The sequence below is a fragment of the Pleuronectes platessa genome, chromosome 11 (genome assembly GCF_947347685.1).
Source record: "Pleuronectes platessa chromosome 11, fPlePla1.1, whole genome shotgun sequence".
NCBI classification, from domain to species: domain Eukaryota; kingdom Metazoa; phylum Chordata; class Actinopteri; order Pleuronectiformes; family Pleuronectidae; genus Pleuronectes; species Pleuronectes platessa.
In genome coordinates, this window is record NC_070636.1 from 2,041,759 (window position 1) to 2,063,395 (window position 21,637).

The 21,637-nt window shown below is 47.5% G+C and overlaps 2 protein-coding genes across 2 annotated transcripts in view; one reads left to right on the forward strand and one right to left on the reverse strand.

Annotated features, from left to right (window-relative positions):
- Positions 1–21,637, forward strand: part of LOC128450988 (transcription factor IIIB 90 kDa subunit) — a 44,592-nt gene that overhangs the window by 12,425 nt on the left and 10,530 nt on the right. Inside the window, exons 5-11 of the mRNA XM_053434757.1 lie at positions 60–132; positions 8,659–8,808; positions 11,508–11,601; positions 11,742–11,868; positions 12,846–12,885; positions 13,298–13,390; positions 14,489–14,806. Of these exons, the coding sequence (XP_053290732.1) occupies positions 60–132; positions 8,659–8,808; positions 11,508–11,601; positions 11,742–11,868; positions 12,846–12,885; positions 13,298–13,390; positions 14,489–14,806 (895 nt within the window). The remainder of the gene's footprint in view (positions 1–59; positions 133–8,658; positions 8,809–11,507; positions 11,602–11,741; positions 11,869–12,845; positions 12,886–13,297; positions 13,391–14,488; positions 14,807–21,637) is intronic.
- LOC128451189 (BTB/POZ domain-containing protein 6-B) lies at positions 1,590–4,818 on the reverse strand. The gene is made up of 4 exons (XM_053434976.1): positions 4,421–4,818; positions 3,588–3,678; positions 3,253–3,371; positions 1,590–2,647 (listed from the first exon to the last, which is right to left on the reverse strand). Exons 1-4 carry the CDS (start codon positions 4,816–4,818, stop codon positions 1,615–1,617), a joined length of 1,641 nt encoding a protein of 546 aa, XP_053290951.1. The 3' UTR covers positions 1,590–1,614.

Sequence of the window (21,637 nt, forward strand, 5' to 3'; positions counted from 1 at the left end):
TTGTTGGGTTAGGGTTAGGCTGCCGCTCTATTTTCTTTAATGTTATGTTTCCTCTGCAGGTGAACGTGTACGTGTTGGGAAAGACCTTCCTCGTCCTGGCCAGAGAGCTGTGCATCAACGCCCCGGCTATAGGTACTGACCTCTACTCGATTAATTATCTGTGGACGCTGAGTCAGCTCCTTATGGTTGTTATTTTATTGATATCTTTAATGTGAACTAAAGGTTAATCTAATTATCGATTGATAGGCCAATCATATCTGTCTATATGTCACCGAAGGAAGTCTCTCACAATTCCTCCAGACCCAAAATGTTAAAATGTCTCTTCTTTGTTTGACCAACTGTCCCAAACCCAAATATATTAAATTTACAACAAACTAAAACAGAGTAAAAGCAGCAATTTGCTAAACTGGAACCAGCTTCAACAATTGATCATTGGTTTAAATGGGTTCTGATGGGATTATTGCTTCCATACAAATCGGAGACTCTCAGCAGAGGCTTGTGAAACATCCACGTAAACTCAGGCTTCATGTGATGAACTTGAAGTTTCCAAATCCAAACTAAAGATTCACTTTGTCACAGTCGGATTTGAGTATCTCAGCGATGTCACCAGACACAGAAATGACTCCAGTGAGATCTACCAGTTAGACATTAGGAGAAATGACCACTGGTATTTGATCAGGTTCAGTTGAGGTACTGGGAAAGAAACTACTTTTACGTTGTAAAACTGGTTGATTTAGAGTTCTTTAAGCAGCTGGGTTGAGCTCCACATGTTCCCACTGCTCCACAGAGACGAGCACAGTGTTTAAAATTAGAAACCTCACATTCCGTAACATAACTTTTTGGCCTTTCTCTTGAAGTTTCTAAGATTTAACCCCCAGAGGAACTAAACCAAGCCCCTGTATCGTTTCCAGTGAACACTATTTTTATTCAAATGTGGAAAGACATAAACAATCCATCCATGTTTTCATAAACCCACAGTGCAGTTCCCTCTGATGTAACCAGAGGGCGCTGCTGCCCCTCTAACCCCCCCACTTACCCAGGCACCATAACAAGATGACATCTGTGGCTTCACTCACATTAGAACCTTTATGTTTCAGCATCAGGTGTATAGTCATTCTCGTACAGAACACATCTGGTCTCAAACAGCATCAAGCTGCTCACATATTTTACAAAAGACACAACGTTTGTGAGGCCGTTTCTCTGAAGTGCAAAAACAACTGGACAACACTTCCTCCTTTTCCTGCGTTTAGAATCATAACACTACACAAAGCTCCTGGTTGTGATTGGCTGCCCGGAACTAAAGCGTTTACCCAAAGTGAAGAAGCCACTGGTTGTTCCAGTTCAGAGCTCAGCTTGATTACATCACCACAAATCAGCGTGTTAGTGTTTTCTCTACAGCAGCGTCCCAGCTAATAACGTTAACCGAGTTTTTAAATAAAAAAATAACATTAAATTAAATAAAGATAAAACAACAGCTTTGTTTGAAACAGTCTCTGGGAGAACTAGCCAGGCCATTTAGTGAGACATTACTCGAGTGTCTTTACTGCTACATTACTTTGAAGGCCGGGAGGCGAGCCCCCCCCCCCCCCCCCCCCCCAAGCAGTCCAGAGCAGCTCATGCGTAGAACACGAGCTCTGGGATCTGTCCTCCCTGCACCCCCGTCCCGTTGGTGCTGTCGGACGAGCACTGGAACTGAAATGTCACCTTCCCGCACTGCACCTCCGTCATGCCCTCCTGGCCGAAGTAGCTGAGCTCGTTCCCGTCCAGCACGGCGCTCACCGTGTAGAAGGCGTCCTGCTCCACCTGCACCGGGTGCTCGAACCACACGGGAAACGTGCTGCTCGACCCGTCCGACACATACTTGGTGTGGTTCTGGGCCAGGAGCACCCCCTGCCTCTTGAGTTCAATTTTGACAGTGTACTCGGCTTTGCCGCCGCTCGACCCGTACAGTCCCAACCCGGCGATAAAGATCCGCTTGTCCACGGCGAACTGGATGCTGTCGCACCGGCCGCGGTAGCGCCACTGATTGCTCCTGTAGGCCGAGGATTGGAAGCGATGGCACCTCTGAGGCGCCAGACCCGTCCTCTCAGTCTGGGGGAAGTCCAGGTCCGGCTTCTTAGCTGCCGTGTACCACAGGAACACATTGTGCATCTCCTCCAGTGTCAGGATCTCAGACTGGGCCGCTCCGTTGGCAAACTCGTCCAGGGTCATTGTGGGGATGCGCACCAGAAACAGCGCCTTGCCGAGGACCTCCCTCCGGTTGTGAGTCGTGGGCTCGAGTCCTTGTCTCTTGCACTCGGCCGTGGCCCAGTTCATGACCGCATCGAACACCATCACCTCCTTGGTGTTCAGGGTCTCCCTCCGCAGGATGATCTCCAGCGTCTGCAGGTCGATCTCACAGAAGCCCTCGGAGCCCAGAGCCAGCTCGGCCTGAGCGTCGATCACCTCCCAGCAGCGCTGCGTCAGCTCGGGCTCCTCGAACAGGCGGCTCTGGGAGAGCAGCACACAGGCGTTCTTAGCCTCCAGGCTGGTTTCCAGAAAGGTGACGCAGGCCTTGGCCAGTGCAGGGACGATGTACTTCTTGGCAGCGTACAGGGTGGCCAGCACCGTGTCTGCCTCCAGGTCGATCTCATCACTGTACATGTACCTGGAAGAAGAAGAAAGACGACCTTTAAATATGCAGAACTCTGACTACACAGCACAGATCAACTGAGTCCTTCATAATATTCTCCTTAATGAGACATGATGCACCGTGTTCTATCGTGCAAACTGATTCTGGATCCCTGAAAATGGCTCTGGAGCGATAATCTCCTCTTCTTCCCATTCTAATTTCCACTGGACTCCACAAGTGAACCAAAAAGGCTCAATGGAAATAATGATCTCCTGTTTCTACGTTTCATAGAGGAGCGTGTGATGACTTAACTCATCCGACCCTTCTCTCAAACCAGGGGGCCGGTGCTGGATAAGCCAATGCTGATAACAAAGGCCGGTTATTTATAACCACTTGTCTGAATATATATTCGCCTCTAAGAAAATATCAGGCTGTGGATGAGGAGAAGGAGAGAAATGTTTCAAGTTGAACAAAGAGTGTTGAGAAAACCAGCAATTACAGAGCACCAGGCTGCTGCTGCTGCTCTATGGTGCTCGGCTCTGCTCGGCTCTGGATGAGTAACAATCTGCTTTGAAGTGACACTGACTGCGCTCCTCCTCTCTCCTCCTGCTCGGCTGTGTGAGGGATGGTGAGTGGCTTACTTCAGCAGAATTAGAAAAGAAGCGGGTTCCACGTCTGGGATGTGGATCTCTGGATCCTCCTCCGCCAGGTCGCCGTAGAACATGGCGCAGAAGACGGAGCTTCCCACGGCCAGCACGTACTGAGAGAGAGGGGGGGGGAGGACACAGACGCGTTAGACATGTGCAACCACACAGAGTTCAGTGGGAGGCCGGCTGTGAGTGATGCACACGTAGACAAACAACTTCCCTGCTCACGTGAAGGACGTTTTGAATTTCACAGACAAACTGTCAACACGGCTCGGTTTTACATTTTTATCTTTTCAAGGGCAAAATCAGAAAGTGTGACACGTCTTTACCTTGTGAGCTGGAACCGTCTGCTGCTCCCCCAGGGGGCCCACGATGAAGTGGACGTCCGCCATCAGCTCATTGTTAAACATCAAGGCATTCCTAAGAGCAGAGCAGGTTGCATGAGTAAGCCTCCAGTGTTGTATAACACCCAGTGCCTCCACTGCCGCTCTGCCTGGAGACACTGGTTATTTTCATGGGTTTGCGGAGGATTAGAGCCACAAAGGCTGAATCGGAGAAACCGACTTATTATTCTAGCGTTTGAGTTCCCGGAGCGAAACACAAATGTTAAACAGTTCACGATCGTAGAAGAAAAAAGTAAATCCTGGATCATTTTATTGTTTTTAAAAAGCTTCTTAATGTTGCAGCTCAGTAAATAAAGATTTTTCATATTCTACTAACTATAAATCAAGATGATTCTTAATTAGTCCCTCGATGGGGACAGTAAAAAACAGACATCTGTAAAAATAAAGGCAAAGAAATGTAAAAATATAAATATATAAAGTATTCTAAAGGATGCACACGAGTGGATAAGTGAATCGTGGTATTCCCTTGTTTATAAAAGCTTCTTAACAACATGACATATGTGCTATTCTGCAAACTTTATTATAAAATGGTGAATCTAAATATGTCGACGCTGCAGGAACAGACTGTGAGCCTGACTGAGGAGGTCCAGTGACCTCCCTGCTCCTTGTGGAGCATCTATCAGCCTCTCCAGCTGCTGTCCTGTTATTACAGCGGCTGCAGGCTCCTGTCATTACCCGGTAATGACCTTTAATCTACTTTCTGCAGAGTCTGATCTCTGGTGGTTTGAGGGCTGGTGCGGCTGAGTGTGGCCGGGTACCTCTCTCTCAGGGTGGGGTGGCTGCTCTGCCAGCTGGGGGGCTCCGGGTTGTTGTTGTTGATGTTCTGCTGGGTGGTCGGGGTGGTGGCCGCGCTGCTGCCGCCGCCGCCCGCCGCGCTCACCTGCGCCGCCTTGCTCTTCTCGGTTTCCGCCACCGTGGTGCCGTTGGCCAGGTTGGTGTGGCCGGACGCGGGGTAGAGCTCCGCGGCCATCTTCCTCTGCTTGTGCTGCTTCTTGCTGCTCAGGGACAGGCTCAGGATCTCATAGTACAGCGGCAGCCTGCCCGGGAGCCCGCCGACCTGCTTGGACCTTTTCAGCGTTTCTGGGAGTAGCAGCAGGTAGGTCCAACACCTCATGATCCGGCCATGATGGAGCAGCCTGCAGTCCGCCGTGGGCATCGGCACCAGCCCGCCGAGCCGCCGCCGCGTCCGTGTCCGACGAACCGAGTCGCTGCCGCGGGAGCGAACGAGCTCGCGGTGCGGGAGGAGAGAGGGGGGAGCTCAGCCTCTACTGCCCGGAAAACACGCCTCCAAAACGGCGTCGAGCGAGAAGTTTTTCCCACGATAACATCCACAATATCCGTTCGCTTCGTCCCCCACGATTTACAACTTCGACCTCGGGCACTTTTCCTCTTTTTCCCGGAGGTCACCGCATCTCCTCCGGTCGATCCAACCGGGGGAGCGTCGCTTGTTTTCCCTTTTCGCTGAGCGGATAATCCGGAGAGAGCGCGTCCTCTCGCCCGCCTCCGCGTCCTCTGTCCCCGCACAGGGTTCCGCACGCAGCCCGCAGAGCAGTCCCGGAGGTGTCGCGTCCCGGTGCCGGAGCAGATGTCCCGGAGGTTCCGTGTCCCGATCCGGAGCTTCTCTGTCCCGGAGCTTCTCTGTCCCGGAGCTTCTCTGTCCCGGAGCTTCTCTGCGCCGCGGAGCTGATCCGTCATGTGTCCGCACTTTCAGCGGATTTTAGTTTTTTTATTCGTCGTGATCTCGTCGGACGCCCGGAGCTCAGCGAGGACCAATCAGAGTGCGGCTCGGCGCAGACGTCACTAGGACCGGAGCACCTCCCTCCTCAGCTCCGCAGAGTGCGTCACCGCCCTGAGGCTCCTCCTCCTCCTCCCCGTTCACTAGAGCCTGTGGAGAAACACAGATAGAGTTATAAAGGATAAGAAAAGATGGAAAGAATGAATAATAATCTGTTTAATAAACACTTTGAACTCAGGACTGTGATCTGTTTATAAAATAAAGATATATTTTAAACATTTGGTGTTTTGGTAGAACAAATCCCCTCCATTGACTAGCATACATTATTAATAATACAAATAAGAATTAAGAGATTAAAACAGAAGAAAAGTTTTTCATTCGACTGTCGTGTAATGAGCAATGTAACTAGGTAAATGTACTCAAGTAATGTACTTAATAATACTGCAGTTTAAATACAAAATTGACTGCATGACTTTTCTGGGTTTACATGGATGCCACTGTAATGAGGAATGTAACTCATTACAGTAGCATCTGCAGTTTAAACAAAAAAGTAAAGTGTTGTTGCTGAATCTAATATTTAAACTGCAGTATTGTTAAGTACACTACTTAAGTACATTTACTTAGTTACATTCCACATCACATTCCACTCTAAAGTAATTTATCATATTTTATATTAAACTGCAATATTAAGTACACTACATTTACGTAGTTACCTTCCACGTTACATGGTTATAGACACTGTAATGTAAACATATAAACGCACGAATACATGTGATGCTGAGGGAAAACCTTGACTCGGGAGGAAAAGCTTTACTTATGAAGTTTTAAGGTAGTTAAGAAGAACAGTTCGACACTGTTTAGCTCCTCAGGAGCATAAATACTGAGAGAGATCAGAAAGTGCTCCAGGCTCATGGAGAATTCCACCCTGTGACCTGAGAGATCTGCCGGGACCCTGAACCTGACAGCGTGTCCGATAAGTCCTGTGGAGACAGACCATGAAGAGCCTCGTAGACCAGGAGGAGAATTTTAAACCGTGTTCTGAAAACCGGAGAACCAGAGTTCCACGGTCTGATGTTTTTGATCTGGTGCGGTTGAGTTTGGGATGAGATGTAATCAAGGGATTGTTTTATTTGGACGAGCTGTTGACAGAGAACTGCAGTCGTCCAGGCTGCGCATGACAAATCCAAGCATGAGCTTCTCTGAGTCAAGAAAACCTCAGAATCTGAAAATATCACAAAGAGACAAAACACGTTTGACTGAGACTTGTACTGATCAGTGTTTTTAGCCTTATTTTGGCAGATTCAGGATTTTGTTCTTGTTTCAAAAATCTATATTTTACTACTTTTTTGAGGAAAACCTGGAAACTTCTGTTGTGTTTTGTTGCAGCAGCCTTTTGTTAATTTAACTAAGTTATTCCTGTTGATAACTGACCAAATCAACAACGTGACATCATATCAAAGAATCTGAAAAAGCACCAGTGGAGTTTCTGTCAGAAAATGCTTTGAAACCTCATCGGTGTCCGTGAGGATTTGATGAGAACATGCTTCTCTCCAGACGTCTCCCACTAACCATAATACAGATATAAAATCCATTGAGCAAAACCCAGAAACCCAGCGACCAATTCCTGCAGCCGCGGTAGCAGAAAATAGACCAGAATGTATTGTGGCCCACGGACAGGTCTGGGTTCTGAGGGAACAGCTTCCTCGCAGCTCTAATGCTATTCATGCAGCTCCGCTCTCACGTCTGATTGAAAGGAGCGAGTCCAGGGCCCGTCTCCCCAGGCGGTCCGAGTAATTCTGGGGAACGGGAGCAGCCAGGAGTCGAGGCCGGCTGAGGTAAAGTGGGGGGCATGAAAAAGGTAAACTGCAGCTCTCCATCACAGAGCGCCTCCCGGTCGGGTTGAGCAGCGCAGATTGATTATATTCAGCCGAAGGGGGATTTAAGGTGGATTTATTTCCCCTAAACAGCCTCTTATTTCTTTTCTGTGGAGATCTTTTCTGGCCCGGCGCTCACAGACACTCCAGTGAAGCTCCGAGCGGCGATGGGCAGCTCTGCAGACGTATCATTACACGGCTCGGAGGGGGAAGGGATCAGCCTGGATCTTATTACCAGCTGGCTCCAGCAGCTTTCCACTGGACCGCTCTCTACTAACTTCAAAGATATTCGACTCCACCGTCACTGCTGAGCACAAACCTCCTGAAACCTTTTGTCTCCCGGCTGTAGTGGAACAAAGAATCCAGTTAATTTCTCTATTAAGTCAAATTCCTTCACATGTTTAAATCATTTATAGGATTAAAAACAAAGGCTGGACACCTGCCACAGGGTTTCATGACAAAAACAGGTGGTTCTGTTGTTTTTCTCCTCGTCTGCATCTGAAGCGTTTTCCATAAAGTTTATGATTTCGAGTTTCTCTGAGAAACTCGAGACGGGAGCTTGTGATTGGACGGCTGCCCGCTCGTATCCTTTTGCCAGCTGAGAAAATCTGGACAGAGACTCTGAATAAGAAACAGGCTGTTCGCTCTGCGGTGAACTTTGTGGAGCTAAACGCTAATCCTCTGGTTCTCTGGTGGAGCAGAGCAGCAGGAGACTGGTTTTACTGGGAAACTTACAGGTGCTAATCTGAATCAGAAAAAAAAGGAATGACCCGACTTTGACTTTGCTTCTGGTTTGTTTACTGCTCTGAGGTGAAGCAGGGCTCGTGAACTAAGGTCCCAGGGACTCGTTGGCAGTTAATTGGGAAAAGTTTTGGCCTCAGCAGATTCGTCCGGTGGCACCAAAACAGATATTAGTCTCTAACGAGTACATTAACATGAAGGCTGAAGTCCTTTCAGATGCTTGCTCTGGTGCCTTTGAGCAAATGACATCCATTCTTGCACAAAAACAGTAAATAAAGATTGACGATCAGGGGACAATATGAATTTATGCAAAAAGTTAAAGGTGTTTTTAGTTTGGCCCATGTCCCATTCGCTAACATGGAGGAGGCAGAGTTTATGACTTGTACTGCCGCCAGCCACCAGGGGGTGATCAAGGTGATTTGGCTTCAGATTTGGGAGCTGTCATGTCGTCCATCTTTATCTAGATAAAAAATATCTCTTACCTTCCAAATGTGATTGAAATGAGTGATTTAATATTCTACTGATTCATTAAGACACAGCTAAATAATTAAAGTCTGACCACACAAGCTCTTTAGTTGCCTTGAAGTTTGGTTTCTTATGATCAGGCCCTTAAATCTCCCCCCCCCCCGTCTCCTGCCTCCATCAGACCCGTGCCTCTACATCCCACGCTTCGCCCAGCTGCTGGAGTTTGGTGAGAAGAACCACGACGTGGCCATGACGGCGATGAGACTGGTGCAGAGGATGAAGAGGGACTGGATGCACACGGGACGAAGGCCGTCGGGACTCTGTGGAGCAGGTGAGACGAAGGTGGACAGACAGTGAAGGGTGTTGATATCGGGAGGGGGGGGGGGGGGTAGCTGCAGCCTGGAGGTTCCTGGTTCCAGTCCTCAAACTGACCTTGTGTTGGAGCGAGAGAGGCCTGAAGGTCTGAAGCCTCTGATGGAGGTTTTAAGGGCTGAGGGTCATAGGTCGTCCTGATGAGAGAGTCGAGAGTCGAGCCTACAAGTCACATGTTAGAAGATGATTCCTCCCTCGCCCGCTGTCGCCCTGATCCACTCGAGGTCGACCCGTTCCGACTTCCTGAAACCGAAACCCTGTCTTCCTGCTCGCTGCGTGTTTACACTCACGGTTTCAATTTTCCATTTTCTCCGTTCCTCTGCTGCATTGCCTGAATAATTAACTGCTCATCATAAATCTTTGAGGAGGATACACTCAGTTGGAAGAAGGAAAAGTTTGTTCCCAAAACCGATGTAACTATCGCCGGTGAAGCTCCAGGAACATGCTCCTGGAGAAAGTTCTTTCCGGTGGAAGTAGAACCACGTCACTGATTTCCTTTCGGTGAGTTCAAGGACAAACGGGTCGTGAATGTGAAGAGACAAAGTGAACTCTATGTGAAGAAGAAGGAAAACCAGCAGTAATGGAGTTTCATCCTAATGGGGCTGAGATGTTTGAGAAAGTCCTCAGTGGAGCTCCGAGCCGGCTCCTCGGTCCTGGAGGCTGTTAGATGTGTGCATGTGGAAGTAGAAGCATCTATCTTTAAACAGGCTCTGGAGTGAAGCAGCACTAATGACGCTTATATAACTGTTCTCCTTCAAGGCTCAACTGTAACTCATTGCATAATATTAACATTGTTGTGAGTCCTTTTTTTGAAATCAGAATCAGAATCAGAATCAGAATTCTTTTTATTGCCTTGTATATTTTCACATACAGGAAATTGCCTTGGTGTGGTTGGTGCACTTTACAAACAACAATATAAAAAACAACAATATAGAGCAATATAAACATCAATATAAAAAACAACAATATCGAAAAAATAATATATACAGTAAATGTGTTTTGTGCGGTTTTAAGGTGCAAAGATTGGTGGTAGTGCCAATAATGTAGTGTTATAAATTATGTGCGAGGGTGGGGGGGGGGGGGGTCAGCAGAGTCAGTGTGATGGGGGGGGCTTGTTTGTGAGCCCCACTGCCATGGGGAAAAAGCTGTTCAGGTGACGCGAGGTTTTAGTCCTGACGGCCCGGAACCTTTTCCCAGATGGAAGTCTCTGGAACAGGTGGTGACCGGGATGGGAAGGATCAGCGATGATCTTGCCTGCTCTCTTTCTGGTCCTGGAGTGGAACAGGTCTAGGAGAGCCGGCAGGTCACAGCCGATGACCTTCTCAGCTGACCGAATGATCCGCTGCAGTCTGCCCTTGTCCTTGGCAGTGGAGGCAGCGAACCAAACGGTGATGGATGAGGTGAGGATGGACTCAATGATGGCTGTGTAGAACTCAACCATCACTTTCCGCGGCATGCTGAATTTCCTCAGTTGCCGCAGGAAGAACATCCTCTGCTGGGCCTTCTTGGTGATGGAGGTGATGTTCTCCGTCCACCTCAGGTCCTGTGCTATGATCGTCCCCAGGAATCTGAATGACTCCACTGTTTTAACTGGGGAGTCGCACATGGTGAGGGGGGCGGTTTGGGCTGGGCTCCTCCTGAAGTCTGCCACCATCTCTACAGTTTTTGAAGCGTTCAGCTCCAGGTGGTTCTGGCTGCACCAGGAAGCCAGGCTGTTAACTTCCTCTCTGTAGGCGGCCTCGTCCCCATTGGAAATTAATCCAATAAGGGTGGTGTCGTCGGCAAACTTCAGGAGTTTGACAGAGGGATGGCTGGAGGTGCAGTTGTTGGTCAGGTGCAGTTATTGGAAATATGTGTGTGTGTGTGTGTGTGGGGGGGGGGGGGGACAGTTGGCTCTGCGGACTCAGGTGCCCCCGTCCTGTCGGGTCTGACCTCCAGTCCTCCAGATGTTCAGAAACAGCTGGATACCAAAACATAGTATTTGAGTTTGAGTTTGAGTCACATCATTGACTGAGTCCTGATCATTAATGTGTACTTTTGTTACATCGTTATTTTATATATATATGAAAATATCGAATGCATCCACTAATTCCAGATATCTGTAGAACGCGTATCTGGAGAATTGTTCCTGTTTCTGCTTCACGTGAATTATTCAGGGACAGAGGAAGTTCACTGTTCTTCTAATCTTGGACACGTGATATTTTCCATATTAATAAACTTAGGATCAGCAGGCGACCTGAGCTCTGTCCCTGTTGAACCTGGAACTCATCAACGTCAACGACAGCTGATTCAGGTTCTGTGAGTCCAGCTCCACTGAGCTTTGTGTAAACAGGTGAACAGATCTCAGAGCAGCAGCTGCAGCTCTTTATCTGCTGCAGGTCACTTTACAGTTTGAGAAAGAGAAGCAGCTTCACCTCAGTCAAACAAACTCATCCCACAGGTTCAGAGACGGCACCAGAAATATCTACTCACTGGAGCTTGATGTTGTATAGTGGGAGGAAGTGGCGTCCATCTTTATACACAGATGGGAGGGGGGGGTTTGTACTTGTATAAATTTAGCTCTAGACTCGGTTCAGTGCATAAAGTCCACACAGACGTGATTAGAGGCTGTTGTCTCAGGTTGAATCTCATCAGTGTTTTTCCTCTTCCTGTTTCCAGCTCTCCTCGTTGCCGCTCGAATGCACGACTTCTGTCGCACGGTGAAGGAAATCGTCAGCGTCGTGAAAGTGTGTGAAAGCACGTTGAGAAAGAGGTGAGGGGGGGGGGGGGGGAAGAATATTCTAATCCATGTACTGAGGCTTTGTTACGTGGGACGTGATTTGAACAGGACGACCTCCGACTCGTCACCAGCTTGATTCTGTCTTCCTGTTCCCGGTTGTTCTCCGGCCTCAGACTCAATGAGTTTGAGAACACGCCCACCAGCGAGCTGACCATCGAGGAGTTCATGCGGGTGGATCTGGACCAGGAGTGTGACCCGCCCTGCTACACGGACGGACTGAAGAAGAAGAAGATCAAGCAGGTACGCACCAGGAGGCGCAGCAGATCTATTTGTGACGTTTTATTATACTATTCATATTTCACCTTTATATTTTCCTGATGACTGGTTGCAGCCCTCAGGTGTTAATGAAGGATATTAACCTTTAAAGTGAAACTGTCGGAGGTCACTGATCTGTACGTCTCCTGCTCTGACTCGGAGGCAGAACCTTGTTTCTTCTCTGTAGAGACGTGTGATAGAAAAGATTGAACATGTTTAAATATTCATATTGAAATGAGGTTGTTTTTAACATTCTCTGGCATTTTGAGGCATTTTGTCAAATATTTAAGACCAGAAAATAATTTTGGGTAATAAACATGGAATAAATAATCAGTTTAAATCCTGAAGGTATTCAATTCATTGATTTGTATCCGAGTTAATTTGGTTTAATTGAGTTTATGAAATGATTTATCAGTTAAGAAACAAGTTATATTTAAAATTAGAAAACAGTTTTTTAACTAAATTCATTCTGGAAACTATTAGTAGATTATATTCAAGTATACATTATACATAAATAAATGTTTAAAAGACCCTATATACCAATACATCATCACATCAAGCCAATCCCAACATGTTTTTATTCATAAGCTAGTATTGATTATATTTAGAATTATGTCTGAGAGAAGTACCTCACTTCCCACAATCCTCAGGTGTATTAAGTGTTTGAAGTTTTTTTAAAGGGATTATTCACAGTGGATTATGGGATGTGTAGATCCTTCACTCTGATGTACACAGTCTTATTCCTACAGTGTTTTCCATTGTTTCCAGTATTTTAACGTCAGATTAACGTCAACGGAGAAAACAAATGAGAAATTGACTTGAGCCTGAGCCGCTCTTACACTCGATAAATGTAAACAACAGATGATTGTGTTCTTACACGTCATTAATACACAGCCTGTGCCTGGTCCATCCAGATGTTTCTCTCAATCCACCCTGTAATCACTGATTTGTATTTCTTCCAGCTGGAGGTGGAGCTGAAGAAAAAGATGGACGACGTGGAAGGTATGATTGTTTGGATGTTTTTCTTTTCTTTTAAGGAACATTATCTTTCCAGGATATCTCCTCACATTCATATGTTCCGGTTGCATCGTCCTGTTCTCGTCAACGAGCCACTGCAAAGTCAAACTCTCCATGTTCTGTTCAAAGCAGCTATTTTCTGCCCACCATGTAATTAACCATACATCATGCCACAGTACATATTCTGTTATAATCACAGACCATATGGGAAAAGTAATTTAAAGGGTTAGAAGCGTTTCAGGACTGTGACAGCCAAGATCATAAAAAGCACCACAAGTGTAATTTGTGTTCGCTGCAGGTTTCATACACTCGTTCTGACTCGGCCTCTGATTTTCTTTCTTCTCTTCAGTCTCTGTTATGATGAATATAATGAATCGTTCATTTTAATCTTCAACAGATGAAATCCACGACTACGAGGATGAGATCGATGCCGAGCTCGAGAGCGTCCGACCCAAACTGAGAGGAGTGTACGCTGCTTACACTAAACAAGGTGTGGAGCAGGGCCACGTGCACACACACACACACACACACACACACACACACACACACACACACACACAGACACACACACATGCTAAGGCTCTGTCCCTGCTCATACGTTTTCATTTTATTACAAAACTTAACGCAACCCTTGGTTTTCAAACTACAATTAACAGCTTTTACGAAAGCTTCATTCTAGGGCTCAAAAACGTGATGAGTGGGGAAACTTCTATCTTAGTGAGGACGCTCTTTGGCATCAAGGCTTTCTCTAGTTCCTTCTCTGAATCATAAAAACTGAAGGCCCTACCCTCCTAACACTGAGCCGAAACCTAAGGCCACATCCATACTAATACATTTCTATCTTCAAACTAATGAAGGAGTTTTGAAACAAAACAGAGGCCGGCAGCAAAACTTCTCTTTCTGTGGCTCTAAATGAAATGTCCTCACCCAGTAAGGTCTATGCTCAAAATGGTGCTCACAAAGATATAAGTACACACACACACACTGAAACACACACTGACACACACACGCACACACACACACACACACACTGACACACACTGAAGCCCACCCACGGAAAATAGCTCATCAGATCACACTCCCTGTCGCTCTTTGTCTTTATCTGCTTCTACCTTTGGCTCTTTATCTCTGGCTCTCTGTCTTTGTCTGCGTCTCAAACACACACACACACACACACACACACACACACACACACACACACACACACAGTGCAGATAGGGGGGGGTCCAGCTGCTGCGGCGCCCTCAGATCCGGCAGCGTTTCGTTTCTTGTCAGGCCGACGACTGATAAGTTGCTCCTGTGACTCGTGGGCTGAAGTCTGCGTGAGCACGTTTTAAATGTCTCCAGTTTAAGGACACGTTTTAATTGTGTCCAGTTTAAGGACACGTTTCAATCAGCAGCCAGGACGCCAGGAAAGACACCAGAATTATGATCCCAATTATTTTGCCTGCATGTCATTGTTTCCCATCCTTTTCCTCTGTCTGTGGTTTATATAGTTTTTGTCCAAAAATGTATGTTTTTCAATTAAATTATTCTTTTCAATTTAATTTATTTCTATTGTTATCACTCTTGTCCGTCTCTTTACCAGAAGAAGAAGATGTCAAAGACGACGTCCTCTCCCCGTCGTCCAAAGTCTCAGACGACGGGGACGAGGAGGCGGAGGAGGAGCTTCAGGCCGTCGCCAAGCACTTCGGCAAAGAGCTGGGCGAGCTCACGCTGGAGGCTCTGCTGAAGCTGGAGAAGAAGAGGCCCGAGGAGGAGGAGGAGGAGGAAGAGGAGGAGGAGGGGGGTGTTCCGAGGAGAAAAGGCCCGACGCTGGAGTCCATCCTGGGTAGGATGCCCACGGCCTCCACCCTGGGCCTCTCCGAGTCCATCAGCAACTGCATCGGACACGAGAAGGAGAACGGTGAGTTCCTCACACGGTTCTGTCTGATGCAGAACAAGCTGGTTTGGTTTCACAGGAATCAGATTCATTCGACTGGAGGTTTTCTCTATGATAGAAGAATCGCTGCCATGTTCCTCGTTGTTTGTTCTTCTTAGATTTGTCTTCTGCTTTAAAAGCTTCTTCTGCATTTGAACGTGTGGTCTGTGTGATCCACGCAGATGTGGAGCGAGCGGGTGTGTTTAATAAATCTCCACTGAACAAACAGTTAGAGCCAAAGAATCTGAAGAATCTGCAGCTTTTAATAAAACACCTCCAAGCTTCATATTTATGAGCTCTTGGTCTTTATGAGACTGAGGAGTCTGAACCGATGATGGTTCTGTATCATCATGATGATCCATAATCAAGTCCCACATTGTCTCTCAGGTTTAATTGTCATGATTAACTTTGCTCCAGAATTAAATTCTCTGAGCTGCGAATGAAATGTGTGGGAGACGAGAAGGTTCTTCATCCTGGAGGTCGTTGTTGTTGTTGTTGTTGTTGTTGATTCGGGTCAACAAGCTGCTGTTGTTTGGAACGTTGGCGTCAAACATGTCTCTGGAGAGAAGACTGAAACTGAAGTCCTCAACGAGAACCTGAAGAAACTACAGGAAGCAGTGGTAGGATAGATGTGAGTTTCAAGTCTGATCTCGAGTCACATGCGTGTTGAGTTGATTCTCGAAGAATCCATTCATTGGTCAGACTACTGGCTGAGCAGGAGCCAATCACAGCTGTTAGTGGGCGAGAGGCGGGACTCAGTCTGGTCAGGGCTGCAATCAAACTGCTGTGATTCATAAGTGTTGCAGCTACGGCAGCTGAGAAGGTCAATCTTGCCGTTCTTGTGGAAGAAACCTCGGAGGTAGATGACATTAAAACACACTTTATCTTATAGTCTCGACAACATTAGAATCTAATGTGTCAGTCTTTTTAAACATGGAAAAGGTTCACATCCTCGTCGCTGCTGATTTGACCTTGAAACCTGTCGCACAGCGTTTAGAGCAAACATTCGGTTCAGGACGGAAACGGTGGGAAAACGGAGCAAAACCTTCTGAGATCGAACGTGTGCTGGAAACTTCTGATGTTCAAATTCACTACTGAAGGAAATTCAGACTCTTAAATGAACCTGCACGTCCTTTGACCTTGAGACAACCCTCACTGACGCTGGGAGAACAAACTCCTCACACAGAGAGATGGGCATCGAACCCAGAACCTTGTGACTGTGAAGTCAGGCTGACGTCGGTCGATGACGCCGGGAGAAAAGAGCTTTAACACAAAACAACACTTTGTGTCCTCTCCGGTGAAGAGACAGTTTGGACCTGACGACACGGATTCATGAAGCTTTTAATGTCCCCACAGCTTCGACTGGTGCTTCAGGATCACTGCAGGCAGAACGTGAGTCTAATAACAAGTCGAGTTCTATTCATGTAGTTTAAAACAAACAGATTACTACACACACACGAACAATATAAATGAATATGTAAGATGATATGAGACACGGCACAATAAGAGAACAAGCCTGAATAAATAAACAGACTATGACTCAGGGATGGAGGCGTATTTATATAAAGTCTTGTTTGTTAAAGACTAAACAAATATTCAGGGAAATTGGTGTTGATGATTTTCTGTTCTGCATGTGGAGCCGAGGAGAAAAGAGATCTGAGGATCGGAGGTGGAATGTGAGGAAGATGAGGAATGAACCTGTGGTGAAGGTCATCCAGTGTCTGGTGTGTGAACAGGGTCTGCTAGTGAATTCAGAATTTTACAGAAAGCCTACAAACAAAAATATGAAGGTCCCATATAATCGGACTGATTTTAGGTTTATATTTGACATCAGAAAACATATTTTATTTATTAATTCAAGTTCTATAAACGTGGTTGTTTGTGTTTTCTTTTTCTTTTAGTGAGTAAACTATAAAATATAAAACCTCACTAACATCTCCTTATCATGAGGGTTTGATAACGAAATGTTATTGACGTTTTGTCATCTATTATCTATATTGACTGATAAATCTGTATTAGATATGTTTTTACTCCCTGATATCGACATCAGCATCCACCTAATAAATCCATATTGTTCGCTCTCTGGTCCGATCGAGCTCAGGAACACGTCTCATTGGTTCATCCATCTGTTTTTTGACAACAACATGCATCGGGCTCCGGACACACACACACACACACACACACACAGCACCTGGTCACAGGATCTATTTATTGGTGAAACGATGGACTTGCCCTTTAAGTGGAGAAGCTGCCGTGAACCAAAATGAACCAAAACCAGACGGAAGGTTTCAGCCGCAGTGAAACAACAAACCTCTGTGAGCCTGACTTATTAACGCTTGTGAAAATAAAACAACTACAGGGACCCATCACTCACTGGCCATAATTACCTAATTGCACGAGTGGGATGTTCTGCGTAAGCACCCCCCCCCCCCCCCCCCTTCTTTATCTGGGTGTGCAGAGGCGGTGATGGATGCGTGGTAACGGTGCCACTCAGCCACATCTGCCCTGCTCGGAGTGGGAGGACAGGGCGTCAGGAGAGGCCAGGGGGTGGGAGGGGAAGTGTGCTGTGTGGGAGGGGGGGGGGGAGCAGCTGTGTGTTTGGAGAACAATCCTGTAGCTCAAAAGTCGCAGGTTTGAATCCCACCCCCCTGGTGTCAACCCAATATTGACCTGGGTCTTTGTCTTTTAATAAAGTGCTTTGTGAGTGGACGGGAATCGCACGGTGCTGAATGAAGGGATTGAGAAAGTGATCGATCGATTCTACGTTTCTCTCAAACTCAAATACCTTTTAAAACTAAAACATGTTAATGTGGATGTCATTAATCCAGGTTGTTAAATTAAACACATAAAACCCTGAACCGTGTGGAGCTCGGGTCGAAGCAGCCGTTAAGCTGAGGGACATGTCTCCGGGTGATTCCACCGTCCTCACGTCCCAGAGACGGGACCGGGACGAGGTTGAGAGTGAAACGAGCCTCAACTGTTGAACTCTGATGACGCAGCGCTCCGTGAATCACTGGCTTTTATGTTGATTATGAATTCGTCTCGGTTTCTTTAGAAATAGATTTTTGTTGGAGTGACGTTACTTTGACTCATCGTCCCCCGAGTGGACGTGTCACGGTTCTCCCAGTCCATGAACCACAGAATCAACATAAAGATGAAAAGTGGAATTGATTGAAGGTTCGACTGTCGGACGTCAGGCTGATCTCACCATGAGTCATGTGACTAGAGGAGAGCCGGGGGGGGTGTCCGTCTTTTCTTCTTCTCTGCTTCTTCTGTGACGGTCGCTTGGTGGAGCGTCACTGAACCTTTACATCTCCTTTTTGAAACTCTCTGTAATCAGACTGGTTTGAGTAATTCTGATTTAGTTATTGAGATTTGGAGAAATTAAAAAAAATACTTCCTGCCCCTGTTAGTGTGTCTAGTTACATTTACGTCATTGTGTGTGTTTGTGTAACAATTTCAGACACAGTCTTTGGATAATTCAGTCCGGAGGTTTTCTGGAGTTTGTGTTATTAACACAGCAGGAGAATCTCCAGAGCGTTCAGGGGATGTGAGTCTGTAGAGCAGCAGGAAGTCGCAGCCAGGACGTATAAATCCTGTTTTTTGTTTATAGCGCATCGACACCGGCTTCACCAAAAGCTCACAAAACGAATCGTCTTTCAGAGTTTAAATCTTCTTCTTTGTCTTCTCCTCGTTTTCATCCTGATATATTTGTATTTTCCAGTTCTAGTCTGTGGTTTTAGAAACCTCCTCAGACCTCTGTGTTCCTGTGTTCCTGTGTTCCTCTCTGGAGTTTGGAGCTGATGGAGGTTCAGTGGATTCATGCTGGTCCTGGTTTGGTTCAGGCTTCTGCTGATCGTGGTGGAGATGTGGGGGGGGAGGGGGGTACCATGGCCTCCCTCGAGCTCAATGTTTGAAGTGGACAGGGCAGCGTGTCATTAGGGCCGAGCCTTTCATCTCTGTGCGTGTGTTTGTGTGTGTGTGTCAGTGTGTGTGTCGGTGTGCGTGTCAGTGTGTTGTTAGTGGAGGGCAGGGCACATTGAGGAAGTGGAAGAGGCTGTAATTTTGGATTCTCTGAGGAAATGAGAGCAATGAGGGAAACAAACCACACAGACGACAGTTTGCTTGTTGTCATTATCACAGATACTTTTCAGATCTCAGTTCTGGAACGAGAAGCTTTTTCTTCCTGTTGCACCGAAAACACTTTAGTCTGATGAGAATTGATGATTTTCAAGATGCAAACTTAAATATTAACACTAATTATTCTTTTTAGTAATCGAGTCGGACTAATGAATGAAGGTAGAATGTCTCTGTCCTCATCGACTCTCAGGTGAAGCTTTAATCTCTGTCTCCTTCAGGTCAATGAGGCCCAGTAATTACCTGATGATTTATTAATGAAGCTGATCGTTCAGTGAAAGTAATAAACCTGGCTAGTTACTGATGTGTGAGCAGAATATTCACGTTTTAAATCTCAAGTGATCATGAACCACGTGAAAGTTCTGTCACCGAAACAGTCGAATCTCTTCTCTTTTCTCTGTTTCTATCTTCGCTCTGTTTTGCTTCACTTCCTCATCGACGGCCTGTCAGAGTCCCGGTGTTTTCATTCACCGGAGGGTCGGTGTCGGCGGAGGGTCGGTGTCTGCAGAGTGTCGGCGGAGGGTCGGTGCCTCTAGAGGGTCGGTGTCGGCGGAGGGTCGGTGCCTCTAGAGGGTCGGTGCCGGCGGAGGGTCGGTGCCTCTAGAGGGTCGTGTCGGTAGAGGGTCGGTGTCGGCGGAGGGTCGGTGTCTGCAGAGTGTCGGCGGAGGGTCGGTGCCTCTAGAGGGTCGGTGTCGGCGGAGGGTCGGTGCCTCTAGAGGGTCGGTGCCGGCGGAGGGTCGGTGCCTCTAGAGGGTCGTGTCGGTAGAGGGTCGGTGCCTCTTGAGCATTGGTTCCCAAACTGGGGTACATGTACCCCCAGGGGTACGCAAAGTGGTTCAGGGGGTACGCAGGGGAAATATTTGATTTAGGTTTTGCATAGCTCAACATCTTTTGTTTCCTATCGCACGTGCTGCGCGGGGTACGTAGCTGGTTATTGAATGTCTGAAGGGGTACGCGACTGTAAAAAGTTTGGGATCCACTGCTCTAGAGGGTCGGTGTCGGCGGAGGGTCGGTGCCTCCAGAGGGCCGGTGCCTCCAGAGGGTCGGTGCCGGCGGATGGTCGGTGCCGGTAGAGGGTCGGTGCCGGCAGAGGGTCGGTGTCGGCAGAGGGTCTGTGCCTCCAGAGGGTCTGTGCCTCCAGAGGGTCGGTGCCGGCGGATGGTCGGTGCCGGTAGAGGGTCGGTGCCGGTAGAGGGCCGGTGCCTCCAGAGGGTCGGTGCCGGCGGATGGTCGGTGCGGGTAGAGGGTCGGTGCCTGCAGAGGGTCGGTGCCGGCGGATGGTCGGTGCCTCCAGAGGGTCGGTGCCGGTAGAGGGCCGGTGCCTCCAGAGGGTCGGTGCCGGCGGATGGTCGGTGCCGGTAGAGGGTCGGTGCCTGCAGAGGGTCGGTGCCTGCAGAGGGTCGGTGCCGGTAGAGGGTCGGTGCCGGTAGAGGGTCGGTGCCTCTAGAGGGTCGGTGCCTCTAGAGGGTCGGTGCCGGTAGAGGGTCGGTGCCGGTAGAGGGTTGGTGCCGGCGGAGGGTCGGTGCCTCCAGCGCCTCAGGATGTGACGCTGGTCTGTGGCCGCGGCCTCTGGGAGCTCGGCCCCGCACCATTAGAGGCTCATTGATTGAGGCCCACTGTTTCCAGTGGAGCACTTAGTTCAATCAATGACGTTTGGCCTGACCTTAACTACCTCGGTGAGCTCGCCCCCCCCCCCCGGCTCCTGTCAAACCACTCTGCTGCTTTTATTGCCTGCGATCGTCCGGGGAACGAGGGATTTGTGAGAGAGGTGTGTGAACGTCCAGATTTTCAGTTTCGGCCTTTTGGCTCTTTGAAGAGTCCACTTCATTTTGAGGGAGCTAACTCGGTTTCACACCTTATTTCTGAAGCTATTTCCGAGGTGTGAGGCTGCGTTTAGGGAAATGGACTCTGTGAGTTGTTGTCCTGAAACGTTTTCTGTCCTCTTCGCTCGCTGCGATTACTCCAGTGAATCTTTCCCTCAGAGCTCGGGGGGGGGGGGGGGGGGGGGTGGAAGCTCTGACAGCGGCTCTGCTGAGTCAATTATTGTCTTTCAAATGAGCAGCATCTGTCTCGTCTCTCTCTCTGTGTCCACTCAGGACTCGTTCAGGGATGAAAGGAAATGCAAAAGCTCATCCTCTGTTTCAGCAGCTCCACATTTCACCTCCTCAGCAGTCGGCTCTGCAGAAAGGAGAAGGCCGGCTCCTTTGTGTTGTGGTTTTTTAGATGCTAATGAGGAGGAGACAGACCTTCAAACCAGGAGGTCACTGGTTTCAAACAAAAGGCAAAAGGATTATTTACTGGTTTCCCCAATATACATCAAGCCTACAAAATAACGTCTTACAATTTAGATTCCAGAAACAAAGGAGGCGTCACTCGGACATTTAAAGATCGATCTCACCACATCTGCTGAATTTCTCTGTTTTGAAGCTTGAAACAGTTAAAAACTGAATCTGTGACAAATGAGTTGTAAAGGAAACATCTCAGTTGTTTATGTGTGTAACTGTAAAAATAAACTGAAGTGCTGGAAAATCTCAGTTACACACTTTTCTTCCTCCAGTTCAAGGGACATTAAATAAACTGTGACCAAACTACTGGGAGAGATAATCTGTCACTATCTTTAATACTGGATTAAAAATTCACATTTTCAGATGCCGATCAAAAAGTAAAGTTTAATAAATA

Excerpts from the sequence above, each read along its gene's own strand:
- LOC128451189 (XM_053434976.1), bottom strand. The coding sequence starts at position 4,818 with ATGCCCACGGCGGACTGCAGGCTGCTCCATCATGGCCGGATCATGAGG. Across the intron at positions 3,679-4,420 it reads CACCCCACCCTGAGAGAGAG|GAATGCCTTGATGTTTAACA; the intron begins GTACCCGGCCAC and ends CTCTGCTCTTAG. Across the intron at positions 3,372-3,587 it reads AGACGGTTCCAGCTCACAAG|TACGTGCTGGCCGTGGGAAG; the intron begins GTAAAGACGTGT and ends CCTCTCTCTCAG.